Source organism: Strigops habroptila, chromosome W, assembly GCF_004027225.2.
Source record: "Strigops habroptila isolate Jane chromosome W, bStrHab1.2.pri, whole genome shotgun sequence".
In the NCBI taxonomy this organism is placed as follows: Eukaryota; Metazoa; Chordata; class Aves; order Psittaciformes; family Psittacidae; genus Strigops; species Strigops habroptila.
This window is the reverse complement of record NC_044301.2, coordinates 2,036,393-2,055,904: the sequence shown is the minus strand read 5'-3', so window position 1 is coordinate 2,055,904 and position 19,512 is coordinate 2,036,393. Positions and strand designations below refer to the sequence as shown.

Below are 19,512 nucleotides of genomic sequence, written 5' to 3'. Positions count from 1 at the left end.
TTCCTGGCATCCACCCTACGATAGATCACCTCTAGAATGGCTGATTCCCTCAGGGACTGGATGCCTCTATCGTGGCTCACTTGGCTGAGCGACATGTAACATCGTCCTTGTAGGGAAACCTTTCCTTCACAGCTGCCAAGAGCCGCCTCCAAAGGCTGAGGGCTCATTTCTCTTTTGCCATCACTTTGTTAATTCCCCCTTCCCTAGCAAGTGATCCCAAGTGCTTGGCTTCCCTACCTTCTAGTTCGTGACTGTCAGCCCCATTGTTCCAGAATTGGAGCAACCAGGTGATGACGTGCTCCCCTGGAAGACAGCTGGTATCTTTTCATATATTCCACAGCTCGGTCGAGGTCTGGGATTGAGAAGGTCTGGAGTTGAGAAGTTACCTCTTCCTCTGATTCCTGTAGTAATAATTCCTCTTCAGATACTGTTCCCTGTAGTACGTGCACTGGGTCTTCATCTTTCTTTATTACACGAGTTGCTCTTTGTGCCTCTCGTTTGCTCTTCCTCTTGCTTGTAGGCACAACTGATATTGGCACGGATTGGTCCTTTGATTTAGTTGCAGTTTCTATCACTGTGGTTGTAGTGGCTGCAGTGTCTCTTGTCAGGGTTTGAGTAGCTATGTTGTCTGTTGCTTTGCCATCAGATCCAGAGACATCTTTTTCCTGCTCCTTACAGAACAGGGCCCTATAGGCATAGGCCAAGCCCCAGCGAGTTGTCCCTTTCTGGTATTGCCACAACAACAGCACACCTCATCTAAGTGTTTTGCTAGTTTTTCTGGATTTCGCATTTGTTCAGGAGTGAAATTCCAAAGCACTGGAGGGGCCAACTGGCTTAAGTGCTTGCCCATGCTATCCCACACACCCTGCCACTCATGATTGTCCAGCCTCAGGGAAAATCTCTTGGTGGTCTTCTTAGATCATCATTTAACCTTAGACAAGACCCGAGCCCGACCCTGCTTAAATTTCCATATCAGACGAGATCGGCTGTTCTCAAGGTGGTATGGCCGTGGGTAAAAGACATGCAGTATTTGTGGCAACATGCTGATCCCCAGCAAAAGCAGCAGGCAGGTTTCAAGGGTATCCAAAGGATATCCAAAACCTTTAGAATTCTCAAATGCTGCTGTAAATAGCCTGGTGGGGGAGCAGGGGGTGCGAGGCAATGTCTCCTTCATATGTTGACACTCTGAGGGGGGTAAAAAGATGTGTAATTGTTAACAATTCCCATTACATGCCTCCCAAAGTATAGAGGTGATGTCCACACTGAGAACACGTGCCAGACCAGTTTCATGGTCAATGATTCTATTGTATTACAAGTCATTACCATGAAGTACAGTGAAACAAGAACCTTAGCCCAGGCCCCCCAGCTGATAAACACTAAACCAGCAAATACTGGCTGCAAGTAAGGTACAACATGCTGAAACTCCGAGACCAAGTGCAACAACTTTGAGAGCAAATAAATCAACATTGTGATGAGTTACTATTAATCCAAAACAATGAATGCTTATCACAAATACGATTAGACACACTCTGGCCAGATCTGTCATTGTCTCAGCCCTTCGAGCCCCACGTTGGGTGCCACAAAGGACTGCCATGGTTTATGCCCAGCTGGTATCTCAGAACCATGCAGCTGCTCACTCACTTCCCCCATCCCCCCACCTTCTTCCTTCCCCTGCTCCTAGAGGGATGGGGAAGAGAATGGAAAGAATGGAAATTCTACGGGTTGAGATGAGAACAGGCCAGTAACTAAGGTATAATGCAAAACCACTACTGCTACCACCAATAATAATAATGATAAGGGAAATAAGGGGAGAGAATATAAAACTAAAAGGGGAAAAGGAAAAGAAAACAATAAACCCAAGTGATGCCCAATACAATTGCTCACCACCCACTGAGCGATACCCAGCCCCACCTGAGCAGCAATCTGGACCTTCCATGTAACTCCCCCTAGTTTCTATACTGGGCATGACGTGCTGTGGTATGGAATACCCCTTTGGCTACTTTGGGTCAGGTGTCCTGTCTCTGCTTTCTCCTGGCTTCCTGTGCCCCTCCTCACTGGTAGAGCATGAGACTGAAAAGTCCTTGATTGGAGTAAGCAATATTTAGCAACAACTGAAAACATCAGTGTATTATCAGCACAGTTCTTAGACTAAAGCCAAAACACAGCACTGCACCAGCTACTAAGAAGGAGAAAAAATAACTGTTACAGCTGAACCCAGGACAGTAGTTAATTAAGAAATAAGTTTGGAATTTTGTTTCTTTCGGGTTTTTTTTTGTTTGGGGTGTTGGTTTTTTGGTTTGGTTTTTTTTTCCTTGTTTTGCTTAATTTTTATTCTTCAGGCAGTTGTGGCCTTAATGTTCTTCTGTGCTCTGGTGGTCTCTAATCTGCCTCAGAAGCAGAAATTTTCTGTGAACTTTAAGACACGGGCACAATTAGCTATGGGAGGTTTGTGAGGAGATCTTCTGTGAAATGTCCTTATGGGAAGGACCAGACCTTCTTTAAGGGAACTTAATTCTGTGGTGCCTGCAGGTTTCCCTTCTGGAGATTTCTCATCACAGGGGCAGATCAGAACAGAGAACTTAAGATGTGGTGTACTGTGTCTTGGACCTGTCTGCAAACTGTCCGGTAGGTGTTGATGTGCTGACTCCCTGAAGGGTTGGATTTACTTTGAGCAGTGGATCATAACAAAGCTCTCAATTTCCTGGTATATTTACTTTGCAGAGGTGATCCTTGATCCCCAGTGGAGTCTACTCTAGCCCCAGTTAGAGCTGCCTCCTTAGCTTTCAACAGAGATAGGTCAGACTGGCAATCAGGGCCGTGGCAGACTGTCAGGTTGAGCTTTGGCAAGGCTGGAGAGATTTATCCTTCTGTACAGTCTCTTTGGTGTTACCAAGAGCTGTTGTCTTTGCTCTGCTCTGCAGAGCATAGACATACCTGTAGCTTGAGGAGAGGCATTCCAAAATTGCACACCTTAAGTGCTTGCTTCTGTAAAAATACTAGAGCTTCTATAACTAATCTAGGATCTCTTCCTATTATTGCTTTTTCTGATTTAAATAATGAAAAGCTACTATGTTGACAGAGCTTAAGCAATTACACAAGTCTTATTTGCTGAGCCATATACATCTAGAAGTTCAAATTCTGCTTTAGTCCATTCCTTCACTCAGCTTATGTTCCCTGCTTTCTCTTTTCTGATGGTGGATCGTGGCCTCTCTGATCACATGCACACTTAAGGCTGCTTCTGAATTGCCCTTCTAAAGCAAGAAGAATACAGCTTTTTCCACCTCATACTACGGAAGGTCCAAAGCATATAGATACGTTATTTTGGTTTGTGGAACATGCTAAGTAATGACAAACTGTCATTTTTCATTAAATGTTCAGAATCCTTAACTAGATCCTACAGTGTGATCTCCCTCTTAGCTGAAGTCAGCACTGATTTCTGCAGTGATGGCTTTGTTCCAGTGGGTGGTTGCATTGTAATGTGGCTGTAAACTCCTTAAGATGTTTGTTAGTTTTTTAACTAATACAGTTTCATAGCAGTTGTTCTGGTTGTGCTAATATACCTTGCTTTCTGCACCACCCTTCACCCCCCTTTATTTGTGGATCTAGCTTTTCTCCTGACATCTTCAGCTCCATGAGTATTCTTCCCAGCCTGAAAGTCTGCCTGGACCTCTCTGCTGAATATCTGATACTGAGTGATGTGCAGAGAAAAGTAGGTGGTTCATTTTATTGCTGGCTGGGGGGTAATGGCAACGGCAACAGAAGGAGAAATGGCCTTCTGTGTGATTGGTTCTGCTGCCTAGGTATAGGAATTGCACATTAATAGCTAAAAATGCAGAGGTTGGCCTCAGCTATTTCACTGTAAGATGGCAAATGGTAACAATTCGGCTGATTAATCCTGAGGAGCCTTCAGGATTATTTCTCACCCTGAAGTAAAGCTCTCACTTGGAGAAACCTGTGTCTGGCACAGTAGGATTGAGTCCCCAATCAGCATTGACTCAGATAGGAGCGTGCTTGTTGAGGTTCCTTTGGGTGTTCTGTTTCAGATTTAAATGGCACAGGCTTTATTCCTCATGTTATTTCCATTGTTCCAACTTTAGTTCAGATGCTAGGCTTTGTAGTCCACACACAAGTACATATGGTCTGCTCTGAAAGCCCAGTGACTTCCTGTTTCTGATTCTTCCAGGTTTTGTATGTGATGGAGCTGATGCAGAACCAAGAGGAGGGCAAAGCTTACTTCAGCTCCATCTCAGAGTTCCTCCTTACCCACCCAGTCCTAAGCTTTGGCATCCAGGCAGTGAGCAGCTGTCAGTTAAGGCACACTGAGTTGCTCCCACCGGAAGAGGAAAGTCACAACTTGAGTGTAGGTAGGTGGGAAGAGAATTTGCCTGCTGTGAGATCAGGATTTCTTTCCTGGCTGGTTCTGGCTTTCTCATGAAAGGTCGGTCTCTTCTCCCAATTAATAAGCAATAGGACAGGAGGAAACGGCCTCAAGCTGTGCCAGGGGAGGTTTAGACTGGAGATTAGGAACAATTTCTTCCCCAAAAGGGTTGTCAAGTGTTGGAACAGGCTGCCCAGGGCAGTGGTGGAGTCACCATTCCTTGGGGGTATTTAGAAGAAATGTGGTGCTCAGGGATATGGCTTAGTGGTAGACTTGGTAGTGCTGGGTTAACAGTTGGACTCTGATCTTTAAGATAATTTCCAACCTAAGGTCATTTTAAGGCTATTTCCACAGAATCACAGAACAGCTGAGGCTGGAAGGGACTACTGGAGGTCATCTAGTCCAACCTTCCTGCTTGGGTAGGGTCACCTAGAGCACATTACTCAGGATTGTGTTCAGATGGCTCTTGAATATTTCCAGGGAAGGAGACTCCACAACCTCTCTGGGCAACCTATTCCAATGATCAGTCACAGTAAAGTTCTTCCTCACATTCAGGTGGCACTGCCTGTGTTTTAGTTTATGCCTGTTGCCTCTTGTCCTATCACCTGGAACCACTGAGAAGCATTTTATTCAACCTAAATGAATCCATGGTTATTCTCTTGTATGAAATACACCCTGTGCAGCTACAGTACTTCAGGGAAGCACAGTAGAGCTGGGTACAAGGGACCTCTGGAGGTCTCTGGTCCAACCTGCTGCTTGAAACACAGCATCCAGGAGCCTCAGTTCTGAGCGGCAAGAGCCACTGAGGGAGCCTCAAGTCCTTGACAGGACTTGCCCAGGAGCTGGCAGCTCAGCTGACACGAGCAGCTGACTTACAGGGGGTGGCGCCAGGAGGAATGGCATCAGCCCTGAGTGGGTAAAAACCCACCCCAGGGAGCACGAGCGACCAGGGTGTGGTACAGCAGTTCACGCAGGCAGAGCAAGCGGGATGGTGAGCACTTGCCTCAGGACCGGGGCCCTGGGAGCTCTGCTCTGGCTGCCCCAGCAGTGGCCAGCATAGGCACCCAGACAGAACTGATGAGAGGGGAGGCTGCAGCACAGACCTCAGAGTGTAGTAGGTGCTTCCATTTGTCTCTTGAGGCGAGGGTGCACAATGGGCAGGGCTGCACTCGGTGCGCCCTGGTGGAGGTCCTCCTGCAGCAGGGGGCTGAGCTGCGGGAGACTGTCAGGAAGCGAAAAGATGTCAGGGAAGCTGAGAGGGAGCTGGACTGCTTGCTCCAGGCCCAAACTGTGCAGGGGCCACAAGCGTCCACCATAGCGCATACAGGAAAGAAGGAGGGCATTAACCCAGGAAGCTGGGGAACTAGTAACAAAAAAAAAAACCCAACAAAAAAAGGAGGAAGAGGACAATTAACAGCAAGGGGCTTCCTCCTAAATCTGACATCCCCACCCAGAACCGCTTTGCAGTTCTGCAGGGGGCTAATGAGTAAACACACACCTCACCAAATGAACAACCAGCTGATGCACCAGTAAAGAGGATCACTACTGGTGCTTCCAGGAAAAAGCGGTGGGTCATAGTAGTAGGGGACTCTACTTTGAAAGGCATAGAGGCACCCATCTGTCAGCCTGACCCAGTCTCGAGGGAGGTGTGTTGCCTGCCAGGGGCTCGGCTCAGGAATGTTGCAGAGAGGCTGCCTGCTCTAGTAAGTCCTGCTGACTATTACCCCCTTCTAGTGGTCCATGTGGGTGCTACCAATATAGATAGCAGTAGCCTGGAGAACATTAAGGACTACAGAGCCCTGGGAAAGGTGGTTAGGGGCTCTGGAGCTCAGATAGTTTTTTCATCAATACTCCAGGTTAAAGGGGAGGACCTTAAAAAGGTTAGGCAGATTTGGCAGGTTAATAAATGGTTAGAATGCTGGTGCCATAGTCAGGGGTTTGTGTACTTAGAACATGGGACTCAATTTGGGAGGCCAGATCTACTGGAGGCTGGTGGAGCTGGTCTCACAAAGAAGGGAAGAGCGGCTTTGGTAAAGGGCTTGCCAGGCTGGTCAAGGCAGCTTTAAACTAGATGTGTAGGGGGAGGGGAGCATTGATCCATCCCAACACTCCCAGTCAGTTGCCAGCACCTATAATAAACTCTTGGAGCGATGCAGAGATATTTCAGCTGTTCCAGCCAATGAGTTGCCTTCATTTGGAGCTTGGCTCAGATGCCTCTATACAAATGCCTGAAGTATGGGGAATAAACAAGAGGAATTAGGGATGTGTGCACAGCTACAGGGACATGATATCATTAGTATCACAGAAACATGGTGGGATGGCTCCTGTGACTGGAGTGTTGGAATGGAAGGTTACAGGCTCCTTAGGAAAGACAGGCCTGGCAGATGGGGAGGGGGAGTAGCTGTTTATGTCAGTGATAGGCTGGAGAGTATGGAACTCTGTCTGGGGACAGGTGATGAGCCAACAGAGAGTTTGTGGGTCAGGGTCAAAGGGAGAACAGCAATGGGGGACATTACAATGGGATCTGTTACAGACCGCTTGATCAAGAGGACTCTGTGGATGAAGCACTCTATAGACAGATAGAACCAGCCTCACGCTCACAGGCCCGGCGCAAGCAATCCAGGAGGTTCCTCGATTGTGTGGAAGACAACTTCCTCTTGCAAGTAATAGAGGAGCCGACAAGGAGTGGTGCCATGCTTGACCTTGTGCTCACCAACAGGGAGGGACTGGTTGGAAATGTGATGCTCCAGGGCAGCCTTGCCTGTAGCGATCACGAGAAGTTCGAGTTCGAGATCCTCAGGACAGTGAGAAGAGCATGCAGCAAGCTCCCTGCCCTGGACTTGAAGAGAGCAGACTTTGGCCTCTTCAGGAACCTGCTCAGTAAGGTTTCATGGGATAAAGGCCTAGAGGGCAGGAGGGGCCAAGACTGCTAGTTGATATTCAAGGATCACCTGCTCCAAGCTCAGGAGTGTTGCGTCCCGACAAGAAGGAAGTGTGGCAGGAGGGCCAGGAGATGGATGGATAAGGAGCTGCTGAGGAAATTTAGAGGGGAAAAAAGAAGCTTATAGAAGGTGGAATCGAGGACAGGTGGCCTGGGAACAATACAGGGATATTGTCTGGGAAGCTAGGGACCAGGTCAGGAAAGTTAAAGCCCAGTTAGAATTAAATCTGGCATGGTATGTGAAAAATAACAGGAAACGATTCTATAGGTATGTAGCAAATAAAAGACAGACTAGGGACAATGTGGGCCCTCTCCAGAAGCTATCGGGAGAACTGGCTACCGTGGATTTGGAGAAGGCTGAGGTTCTTAATGACTTCTTTGCCTCAGTCTTCACTGGCAAATGCTCTGACCACACTGCTCAAGTCTTGGAAGACAGATGCAGGGACTGTGAGAATGAAGACCTTAGGCCCACTGTAGGAGAGGATCAGGTTCGAGACCATCCTAAGAACCTGAATGTGCACCAGTCCGTGGGTCCTGAAGGAGCTGGCGAGTGAAGTTGCTAAGCCACTGTCCATCATATTTGAAAAATCATGGCAGTCAGGTGAAGTTCCTGATGACTGAAAGAAGGGAAATATAACCCCTATTTTCAAGAAGGGGAAAATGGAAGACCCAGGGAACTACAGACCAGTCAGTCTCACCTCTGTGCCTGGCAAAATCTTGGAGCGGATTCTCCTGGAAGGCATGCTAAGGCACATGAAAAATGAGGTGGTTGGTGACAGCCAGAATGGCTTCACTAATGGGAAATCCTCTCTGACCAATTTGGTGGTCTTCTATGATGGGGCTATGGAACTGATGGACAGGGGCAGCGCAGTTGACGTCATCTACCTGGACTTGTGCAAAGCATTCGACACTGTCCCGCATGACATCCTTGTCTCTAAACTGGAGAGACATCAATTAGATGGATGGACCACTCAGTGGATAAGGAATTGGCTGGATGGCCACACGCAAAGAGTTGTGGTCAATGGCTCAATGTCCAATTGGAGACCAGTAACGAGTGGTGTCCCTCAGGGATTGGTGTTGGGACCTGTCTTGTTCAACATCTTTGTCGGCGACATGGACAGTGGGATTGATGCGCCCTCAGCACATTTGCCGATGACACCAAGCTGTGTGGTTTGGTTGATACGCTGGAGGAAAGGGATGCCATCCAGAGGGACCTTGACACGCTTGTGAGGTGGGCTGATGCCAACCTTATGAAGTTTAACCAAGCCTAGTGCAAGGTCCTACACCTGGGTCGGGGCAATCCCAGGAACAGCTACAGGTTGGGTGGAAAAGTGATTCAGAGCAGCCCTGTGGAGAAGGACTTGGGGGTGTTGGTTGATGAGAAACTGAACATGAGCTGGCTTCAGTGTGCGCTCGCAGCCCAGAAACCAACTGTATCCTGGGCTGCATCAAAAGAAGTGTAACCAGCAGGTCGCAGGAGGTGATCCTGCCCCTCTACTCTGCTCTCATGCAACCCCACTTGCAGCACTGTTTGTAGCTCTGGTGTCCTCAACATAAGAAGGACATGGAGCTGTTGGAGCAAGTCCAGAGGAGGCCACGAGGATGATAAGGGGGCCGGAGCTCCCCCCGTATGAAGACAAGCTGAGGAAGTTGGGGCTGTTCAGCCTGGAGAAGAGAAGGCTGCGTGGAGACCTCATAGCAGTCTTCCAGCATCTGAAGGGGGCCTATAAGGATGCTGGGGAGGGACTCTTCCTTAGGGACTGTAGTGATAGGACAAGGGGTAATGGCTTCAAACTTAAACAGGGGAAGTTTAGGTTAGATATAAGGAAGAAGTTCTTTACTGTGAGGGTGGTGAGGCACTGGAGTGGGTTGTCCAAGGAAGTTGTGAATGCTCCATCCCTGGCAGTGTTCAAGGCCAGGTTGGACGGAGCCTTGTGTGACATGGTTTAGTGTGAGGTGTCCCTGCCCATGGCAGGGAGGTTGGAACTAGATGATCTTAAGGTCCTTTCCAACCCTAACTATTCTATGATTCTATGAAGCAGGACTAGTGGATAATCAGGTCACCTGTGGCTTCACCTAGTTGTGCATTGAAGGCCCCCAAATGTGACCCTTCTGACTCTGCTCTGGTGCCCTGTCCTAGGGCTGCACCCCTTCCTAAAGAAAATATTTCTAATGTGAACCTGAAGTCCCAAACCCGGATTGGAGGCATTGCCCCTTACCACCTGGAAACTCCACTGAGGTTTTTCTGTTATAAAAGAAGCATTCCAGAGCTGTGCAGGCTGAAGTGAGTGCAAGCGAGGCTTTGGCTAAGGTACAATATCAGCTGCCTGGTATCTGAGCCATGATGCTTTTGCAGTTGCATAGTGTCATTGCCCCCAGCAGAACACAGGGGACAACTTTTGGCAACACAGGGATGAGTCTCCCTCCCTCCATCACCCTTTGCAAGGCCACAGGAGCAAAAGGGTTCCTGGAAGAACTGGCAGGATATATTTCTGTGACTGCTTGTCTGAGTAAACTCTGTAATTAAACATCAGAGGTGTGAGCACATGGTCTGAGAAACCAATTGGTTGCTTCTGAGCTGTGTCAGATGTGAGGACAGTGCACAGTTGGAGCTGAGGGAAAGAGTGGGATTCTTCTCTATTCTATCTGGAAGGCATATTCCCAAATCACAAATCTTCTTGCAACAGAAATGAACAAGGAACTTTCTTTTAGAGGAGTGTCTTCTGAGAAACACAGGAGATAGATACATTCTTCTGGCTGTTACTATAGTGAATCTTCTGGAGAACTGTCCCATGCAGGCATTCCTTGATTGCTGCCTCTCTTCAACTCTTGGCTTGCTCCTGGTCCCCTACCTTTCTCTTAATAAAATTTGGAAAGATGCTTTGAGTAACATCTTTCCTGTTAGAATTCTGGACCACACCTCGAATCCTGTGTTCAGTTCTGGGCCCCTCACTACAAGAGAGACATTGAGGTGCTGGAGCAGGGCCAGAGAAAGGCAATGGAGCTGGTGCAGGGCCTGGTGCGCAAGTGTGATGAGGAACAGCTGAGGGACCTGGGGGGCTTTAGTCTGGAGAAGAGAAGGCTCAGGGGGGACCTTATCGCTCTCTACAGCTACCTGACAGGAGGATGGAGCCAGGAGGGGGCTGGTCTCTGCTTCCAAGGAACAAGTGACAGGACAAGAGGAAACGGCCTCAAGCTGCACCAGGGGAGGTTTAGACTGGAGATTAGGAACGATTCCTTCCTCAAAGGGTGTTCAGGCATTGGAACAGGCTGCCCAGGGCAGTGCTGGAGTCACTGTCCCTTCAAGTGTTCACACACCGTGTAGATGAGGCCCTCGGTGACATGGGTTAGTGGTGGCCTTGGCAGTGCTGGGGTAATGGTTGGACACTGAACACTAAAAGCATATTTCAAGAGAATCAGTTCCACGATGATCTTAAAGGTCTTTTCCAACCTAGTTGATTCTATGATTCTATGTGCTTCCCTATGCCTGTTATTGTATGTAATAGTTAATTCATGTTGTTGACAATATTGGTGCCATATTGCTCTGAAATGCAGAAGTAAAAATGACTGATACAAGTAGCGAGTCAGGAGCAGAGTGGGACCGAAACTTCAGGTCTCTGATTTGTGCTTACATGATGAGGACAACTTACATAGGAATACCAGTTAACTCAGCTTTCTTAGCAGTGAGACTTGTACTGGTGTTGAGTGAATGTTGTCAGTGCTGGCTGATGGGAAGTTATTGCAGAGCTCTTCATAACCACAGTTGCTTGTAGCCAGGAAGGATGGCTGAGCCCTAGTCTGATCTTCTGTCTGACATAAGCTAGTATGTCTCTCTTAAAATATGTCCAACCAGTCACTTCAACAGCCAGAACAAATTGCTGGCAGTTCCAGACCTCAGCTTCCTCTTAACTAGTGAGGTATCCTTTTTTTTTTTTTTTTTTTTTTAAACCTTTCTTGAGGCTTTTGTTTGGTTGGATTAGAGCAAACTTGAATGCTCTCACATCAAAAAGTAGGAGTGCAGGGTATACTTTACCTTAACAGGGCGAATCTACCTCTGAAGTGGAGAAGTGAGGAAGCTGTATTGTTTTGGTGCTCTACTGCTGCTTCCACTTGCTGTGATGTTTTCCCAGTACTTTGTCTGCAGTTTCCATCCAACTTCCTGTTTAACTTTTGTCTCACTTCCAGAAGGTGCTCAGGGAGCTGGGGCTGTTGAATCAGCAGCAGGCGTGCTGATAAAACTCTTCTGTGTGCACACCAAGTGAGTATGTGTAGCAGCTACCATGGGCAGCTGTCTGTGGTTCTCCTAACCCTTCACTGACCTGTAGAAATTTAACTTACCAATTCCTTTTGTTCATAACAAAAACTGTTTGGACCCATAGAAACTTCTAGTGGTGTGTTTAGCATGGCATTACCAGGAGGTAGCCCTGCGTGATGCTGTGGCAGGCTAATATTTTTGTCATCATGAGTACACATGTAAGTGCTGGGAAACATGTCTCTAATACCTTGGGCACCAGAACAACTTGGTGATGCAGATGAATGAGGATCAACTTCCACTGCTTCTGTCAGAGGCAGAAAACACTAAAAGCATATTCCAAGAGAATCAGTTCCATGAAGAGAAATCTTCTAAGCTTTTGACTTCCCTTGGTGATTCATAAACTAATCAGTTTCTTTTTCAGGGCCCTACAGGATGTGCAGATTAGATTCCAGCCTCTTCATAGCCCTGACACGAGTGCATCCATGCCTTCCCATGGCTCTCATGAAGAACTTGGTGAGGATTTGTGTTAAATTTATCCTTGAGCCTTTAAAGGTGGTTGTTGGGGGGGCAGCTTTGGGTGCCTCTTTGTAACAGTGGTTGTCATTGCATAAAGGGTTCCAAATATGAACTAGCTGTGAAGCGCAGCCCTTGATTAGACGTGTGAGGATGGAGCATGGGGACATGTTAGGCTCGGAGTGCTAATGCTTTGTGCACGCTTGAGTGCACCTTTCTAGGTGATTTTGCTCTTGTGCCAGCAACTTGTCATTTGTCTCTTGTCAGGTGGAAGAGATTAGAGTGACACCAGAGCTCTGGGAGCAGAGGGGACTGGGTGGTATGTAGTGTGCTCTTTCAGTTCATTCACCATTCTGGGATGTGGCTGTTAAACTGGCCTTGCATTTAGGGAAGAAAGGAAGCTCAGACCTCTTATTATCAAAACGTGATAAAATCAGTGGATTTGTATGCTTCAGCATACAAAGAGTAAGCATAACACAGGATTTGACTAGGATGTTGCAGGGTTTTTTGCTTGTTCTTTTTGGAATCAAGTATGTCTGGTAATGGCATAAGTTCATACTTTGTGGAATTAAAGCTTTAGTTTTTGGGGGAAGTTCCTGTAAATTGATTTGTATTTCTCCCTTGGAAGCCTTTCCAGACCACATGGCTGATCTAAGCACAGAAGAGCTGGGATCAGAAAAAGGATCAGTGCATGGCTCTCACCCAGACCTGCGGCACATTGCTGATCTGCCTATACCAGCAGACTTCCTTTCTCTCTCAAATGATGCCAAACCTAAGCTGATGACTCCAGATGCATTCATGACACAGAGTACATCTCTTCAACAGGTAACCAGAAATCAAAACTGCTATTAGTGGCACAAGGGGTGGGTTTGGATTTTGATGTTTTTGGGAACTTTTTCTAGGCTGCAATGACTCTGATAGGCTATGTCAGCTGAATGCAGAGCACGCAGGAAACTCTGTGCATGTAACCAAACTGAGTAATGACATGTTGGCACATCTAAAATGCTAAGCTGGCCTAAGCTTGTGTTGCAAGTGCTGTGTTCAGCTGCAAACCTGCTGATGTAGCTGTGTGGTGTAGAAATACAGGTTTGCTAAATAACTGTGTCTAAGCTGGCAGACTGCTCTTACTGGTTTACATGTCTTGTTTGGGGTTGTGATATAATAGAAGAAAATATGCCATCTCTGCACATCCTGTCTGATGGGATCCTGTGGGAATGCATGTCTGAAACGATCAGGTAGGTAGATGAGACTGTAACATCTGCATGAGATCTGCAAAGCATTGATCCAGCAGCTTGGTGGGGTTTTTTGACTCTAACACTATAGGCTTTAGCTTGTACAGAAGGCAAGTTGTCTGTGGTTGTACCAGGGATTTCAGAAACAGGAAGCCTGTGGAGCATTCCTTGGGATTTGGAGATCTCTGCAAAGGATAGCAAAGTGTCTTGGTAAAGAGCTAATGTTCTGTCACGTGTGCATGGCCAGCAGTGCTGCAGCACACGCCGTTGGGTCCTGCTGGGCATTTCTAGAGGCTGTCTGGCAGTGACAGTGTGCATCTGTCTAACTTGGCACAGGTTTCTGCTGCCCTTCTTGGTTATGCCAACAAGTGGAAGTGCAGGAGCTCACTGTTTCTTGGCCATTCTGCATCCAAGTGTCATGTTGGTCTTAAACCCACTCAGATATTCTTGCTTCATAGCCTGCCTTTGTGCCTCTGTACTGAATTTGTGACTGTGTAGTTTTCTTTGTGTGCTTTTAGAATGGGAGTAGACATAAAGGATGCACTTTGAAAAATTTTTTTTAAGAAAAGTGATCTGCATCTTAATGACAAGGTGTGGATTCCACTGGTGAGAAGCTGTGCTCTTTGTGGTTTCTCTGCCTTCCTGTGAGAAATTAACTGTCAGCAGTTACTTTCTGTGCTGATACGATTCTTAAAGGGAAGCAGGAGAGTGCTTGTGAGCAGCACTCCACATACACATCCTAAGGCAGGGCTTCCCCCTCTAAGGGAGGACAACATGGTTGTCACCACAGCTGGAACGTGTACTGGAGGAGCCTGGATGAGGACAGATGGCGCATGGAGATATGTAGAAATGGAGTTCATGCTGAGTTGATTAATGAGAGAGTCAACCTGGTGACAACTTGGGGAGCAAGGAATAAATTAAACTCCTCTTAAAGGTTTTGCTGTTGCTGCAAAGTTGCTGAGTGCAGGAGTTAATTTTGTGCCTGTGGGTGGGTATCCTTCCCAATGCAAAGATGTCCCAAGGCAGGAGAGAAGTTGTTGCTGGGGTGATGATTGCATGTACTCTTTTGCTGCAAGGAGCAGCTCACCCTTCAGTTTAGACAGTGTAATTGTTCAGTTTAAACCTGGCTTTTCACTGCTACCTGTTTCATGGCAGGCTTTTTCCTGCTGGCACCAGCACCTAGGAGCACTGTAGGGTTGACACAGCCTTGAATTTAGCTCAATCTCTGCTCTCTGCTGTGAGCACTGTCAAGCCTAAGAAGCTTGGCCACTCCAGCTTTCCCAGATGAGTATTTGCATGCTCTCCATAGGTGTTTCTCGGTAGCCAGAAGCAGCAGTGGGGGCCAGCATGTCCCACTGTGCTCTTCACAGATGAGAAGAGCATTCTGCTTCCACGTATCAGCAGTGCAGGACCTAAACCTTGTACAGACTCTGGCCTCAGTAGACCTTGGCAGAGCAGCCTAGGCTCAAAGAACAAAATGGGGATCTGGTGCAGAGCCCTGCAGAATGCCACTTTTTGGGAGAGCAGTTCCTCAATAATAGCAGTCGTGGTTCATGTGATTGGTGTGCTGGAGCTTGCCTTTGACCAGCACCTGAGCACCCTAGCAGTACCACTTGACCTATTGTTTTTTCTATTCCCTCTTCACCAAAGACTCTTTAGGAGTTCTGGACCCAGCATCCTCAGGTGAAGTTCTCTTGAACTCTTCTGTCACGCTCTGACTGCTGTGTGTTCTCTTCTAGATTGCTGTATCTCCAGGCAGCAATGTCAGTTCCCTGACTGCAGTCACAGCCATGAGTAGCACTTCTGTCACAGATGCCTCTATACCCAGGTAAATAGTATGTGTATTAATATATCTGCAGCTGAACTGATACAGTCCTTCAGGGTGGCACAGAGCTGTAGTGCATCTTGTAGGAGAGGAGACTGTAACCAGAGTTAGAAACTGGCCTGAGTCCCAGCATCCCTATATAGGCAACTGTTTGCATCTCTAATGCAGCTTGGAGCATGCCTGTTGTCATCCAAGGAGCCAACAATAGTGTTTCATTTGTGCCTCAGAAGGATTCTCTTATTGCATCTCAGTTTTATTGCTTTACATGCTTCTCCCAAAGGGCTGTTCTTTACAGGTAAGAGAACATGCAGCCACCAAGGACAGGGAGATAATTGGGGCTGTTAGGAAAGTCTTACTAGTGTTGCAGTGGGTTGAACTGCATACCAGGTGAAAACTTCACCTCTGGGGGCTGGGAAAAGGACAAAGACCTATCCCATAGTGTCCTGATTCTCCCTAAACTCCATACAGTGGGCACTGAAGATGTATCTGGTCCCTTCTTTTGCTGACCCCTCAAATTTGAAGAGATCCTTCCCCCCCCCCCCCCCCCTTTTTTTTTTCTTAGTTTTGCTTGTTTGTTTCTACCTAGTATCTCCTTGGACACTAGGAGTTGCAGGTGCTAGTTGACAGGGAGTAGCTGCCCATGGTGGAAGAAGCAAGGGAGAACACTAGTGCTGTTTGGGTTGGGCTCCTTCATTGACTTGTGGATTCCATCTCCTCACCTTGAGTGCTTGATGCAGATCTGTACCATTAGGTTGGCCTGCTTGATTTGTTTGTGTCTCTGTTTCCTGCAGGCCATTGGAAGACTTGACTGTGAGCCCCAAGATGCAGCTGGACACCAACCTCACGCTGAGTAGCAGTAGCAGCGGTCTCCAGACTAGTCCTAGGACCCATTCAGTTCTTATCCCAGGCCTTTCTGACAAGCTAACACCAAAGGCACCTGTTCCAGTAAGGCTCCAAATGCTGCTTCCTTCCTTCTCCTCATGGGCCAAGGGATCTCTCTCTGTGGGCCTATACAAGCTGAAATTAGACTTACTTGGATATTAACAGGGCCAGTGGCTGCCCTTTGGAACACAGCTGCTGGCACAGATCTGCAGCCAGGTTTACCTGTGTTAATGGACCTTGACCTCATGTAAAACAGCATGTCTCTGAAAACTAGAGACAGCTCCAGCTTGTGCTATCACTGTCACAATGGTTGGATGCAGTCAGTCTTTGTGTTAGGAGACAGTACTCCCTGGAAAGTTTTCTTCCTCCTTGGTGGCCTGACAAGTCTGAAACAATCATTTCCTATTCCTAAATCTTTCTTTACAGGTATGATGTAAAACAGGTTATGACCAAAGCTTGAAATGGGAATAAGCTTTTTAGTCCAGGAGATATTCAGTGTTAAAACTAACCCTTCCCCTCAAAGAGAAGGGATCCTGGAGCAGAGCAGGGAAGTAGAACTGGTGTTCCATTTTCTTTTGAAGGTGTGTTCAAACTAGCATTGGTTAACTGTGATGTTAGCCCAACTGAGAGCCTGTTACAAGTCTTGGGGCCTTTCTCCATCTGACAAACAGAGTGGGAGCACAGAGATCACATGAGGAAAGGCTACAGCTGGCTGTTTCCAGAGGTGGTTGCTGTAAGGTATCAGGGGCTCTTGATGTCTCCACATTATCCTGAAGGCTCTCGTTTGATTTTTGTGTTCAGGTCATGTCAGGAAACCCTTCTCTAGCATTGGAACTGCAGGAGGCAGAGCCCTTGGTGGTGCCCCAGGCTTCTCCCACCTGCGAGCGCTCGCCAGATGTCATTTCCTCTGCTTCCACAGTCATGTCCCAGGATATTCCTGAGATTGCTTCCGAGACTTTGCAACGCAGCTTTGCAGCAGCTCCCTCTGGGCTCCCTGCAGAGGTGCTGGAGCCCAGCCATCACGCAGACAGTATGGCATCTGCTGCCTCAGCCTTGCATTTGCTGTCTCCAAGCACCCGGCACAATTCTGAGCACAGCCACCACTCGTTGGGCATGCCTTCAGTGGAGGTGGACAGGCTGAATGCTACATCATTACTGGAGGCTGCTTTAACTCAGGAAAATGCATCTTCTGACAGCATTGTGAGTCAGCTGTGGCCAGCAGCTCCTGACATAACCAGAGAAACCAGGAACACCATGGCAGACAGGTAATCACTTGGGTTTATCTTGCCTAGGGCAATTTCTTTGCACTTGCCAAATTGCTAGCTTGGTGGAAAGCTCTTATGTTGGGGTTAAACCAGAGCTGTTCTCCATTCCTCCTTTTCTTAAAGGATCTGATGATTCAACCTTCCTGTGTGCTTGGTCTGTGTATGCTGTGGCTCTGTGCAGCTAGCATTATAAATAAAGTACTTTAAAATTCAGAAGTAAATGGCAATGTCTCTGTGGAGCAGGCATGCAGAATGGTGCAACATCACATATGCCTGCTTACCTGGAGCAAACTATGACACTGGAGCAGTGCTAGGATTCATCACAGAATTCATGTCCCTGTCTTGTAGTGGGATGGGAACAGTGAGGGGTACCTGGCATCTCCAGATTGTCTAGGCCAAGGCTGTGTGCAAACACCTCTCTTTTCAACAGGACTAGCAGGCTGAGAACATCAGTGTTATCCCTCAAACTATTCAGGGCTGTTCCCTCCCATCAGAATTGCAAGAGAAAGGCCTTACCTTGTGCCTCCACACTTGAGGATGATGCTTCAGGAAACAGTTCTGACAGCTCTAGGGAGGGCACTGAGGCTGTGTCTCTACACAGTGTTTTTGCTTTTGCTCTTAATTTAAAGTTGAGAATACTTTTATAGGAGTTTTCAGCTTCCCTCAATCCCACTCTGTCTTTGAATTTTTCAGGACTCCTCATATCAGAATATCAGATGAGATATCTCTGGATCTGAGAGATTTCTGGTTGGTGTTGGTTGGTTGGGGGTTTTTTGATGTTCCAGCTCAGTCAAGTCATAGGATCATAGAATGAACCCCACAATGGTTTGGGTTGAAGGGACCTTAAAGCTCATCCAGTTCCAGCCCCCTGCCATGGGCAGGGACACCTTCCACTAGACCAGGTTGCTCCAGGCCCTGTCCAACCTGGCCTTGAACACTGCCAGGGATGGGGCAGCCACCTATGTGAAAGTAACAACTGCTCACTTCTGTCGAAAGATCTTCCTGCAATTGAATTCACATAGACCTAGTTTACAGCTTAGAAGCATGTGCCATTTGCTTTCAAAATTTTTATGAAACTCAGACTGGAATCACTGTTGCAATTCTGTTCTGTCTGGTAAAGCTAACCCATGTAATTCACACACTTCCTCAGACATTTGAAAGAACTGGGAAGCACTGATGATTTTTGCCCCAGAGATCAGTATTCTGTGAGGAAAAAAACCCCAAGATGATGCTGTTCACTGAAGTACACTATACTGCCTGCTTTGAGTAGTGGCTTACCTATCTTGTGTAAACGTCTGTTGGGAGATTATTCTTGGTTAGTGCCTGAAGCATAGCTCAGCTGCTTCTCCCTTCTTAAGGCCCCCAGAAAAACACTTGGAGAAATTGGAGTGTTTAGTGCCTCTACACAGCACCTGCTGCTTTCTACATCTGTGCAGATAGATGTGGGGTTTTGTTTGGTTTAGACCTTCTATCAGGATCTCATGAGAAGTGGAGTGAGCAAATATCCAAGTTGAGACATTCATGATGGTATTTGTTTTCCTCCTCTAGCCTGAGGGATGAGGTTGAAGAAAAGCACAAGAGCTCTTCCTATCATCAACACAGCTACCACCTGCTGCAGCATGACAACCAGGATGCTAGTGCAGAACAAAGGTACCAGAGTGCCCAGTCCCCTCTCTTGCCCTGCATGGATTCAGTTCAGGCTGTATTCATAGAATCATAGAATCGTAAGGGTTGGAAAGGACCTTAAGATCATCTAGTTCCAACCCCCCTGCCATGGGCAGGGACACCTTGCCCTAAACCACGTGGTTCAAGGCTTCTGTCCCCAGCGAGCCTTCATGTGTGGGGTGAATGTCTTTGCTTTGTCTCCTGATTGACCTCTGGGCACTGTCCAATTTACTCTCTGCAGGGAAAGATTTGACTGTGCTGCTTCTAAAAGCATGGACTAAGCTTGGCTTAATTACCAGTGAAAATGTATTAAAGGATCAGTTTCCAAATAATATGCCTTAGATAAGGTAGTGAGGGTATATCAGGAGTTAGTTTCATAGAATCCCAGCCTGGTTCGGGTTGGAAGGGAGCTTAAAGCTCATCCAGTTCCAACCCCCTGCCATGGGCAGGGACACTTTCCACTAGAGCAGGTTGCTCCAAGCCCTGTCCAACCTGACCTTTGAACACTGCCAGGGATAGGGCAGCCACAGCTTCTCTGGGCACCCTGTGCCAGCGC

General features: G+C 47.4%; 1 protein-coding gene across 1 annotated transcript in view; it reads left to right on the top strand.

Moving 5' to 3' along the window:
* Positions 1-19,512, top strand: part of LOC115619227 (enhancer of mRNA-decapping protein 4-like) — a 61,048-nt gene that overhangs the window by 19,678 nt on the left and 21,858 nt on the right. Inside the window, exons 10-19 of the mRNA XM_030511280.1 lie at positions 2,530-2,625; positions 3,607-3,709; positions 4,184-4,364; positions 11,505-11,577; positions 11,996-12,087; positions 12,716-12,912; positions 15,059-15,147; positions 15,936-16,089; positions 16,828-17,291; positions 18,840-18,941. Of these exons, the coding sequence (XP_030367140.1) occupies positions 2,530-2,625; positions 3,607-3,709; positions 4,184-4,364; positions 11,505-11,577; positions 11,996-12,087; positions 12,716-12,912; positions 15,059-15,147; positions 15,936-16,089; positions 16,828-17,291; positions 18,840-18,941 (1,551 nt within the window). The remainder of the gene's footprint in view (positions 1-2,529; positions 2,626-3,606; positions 3,710-4,183; positions 4,365-11,504; positions 11,578-11,995; positions 12,088-12,715; positions 12,913-15,058; positions 15,148-15,935; positions 16,090-16,827; positions 17,292-18,839; positions 18,942-19,512) is intronic.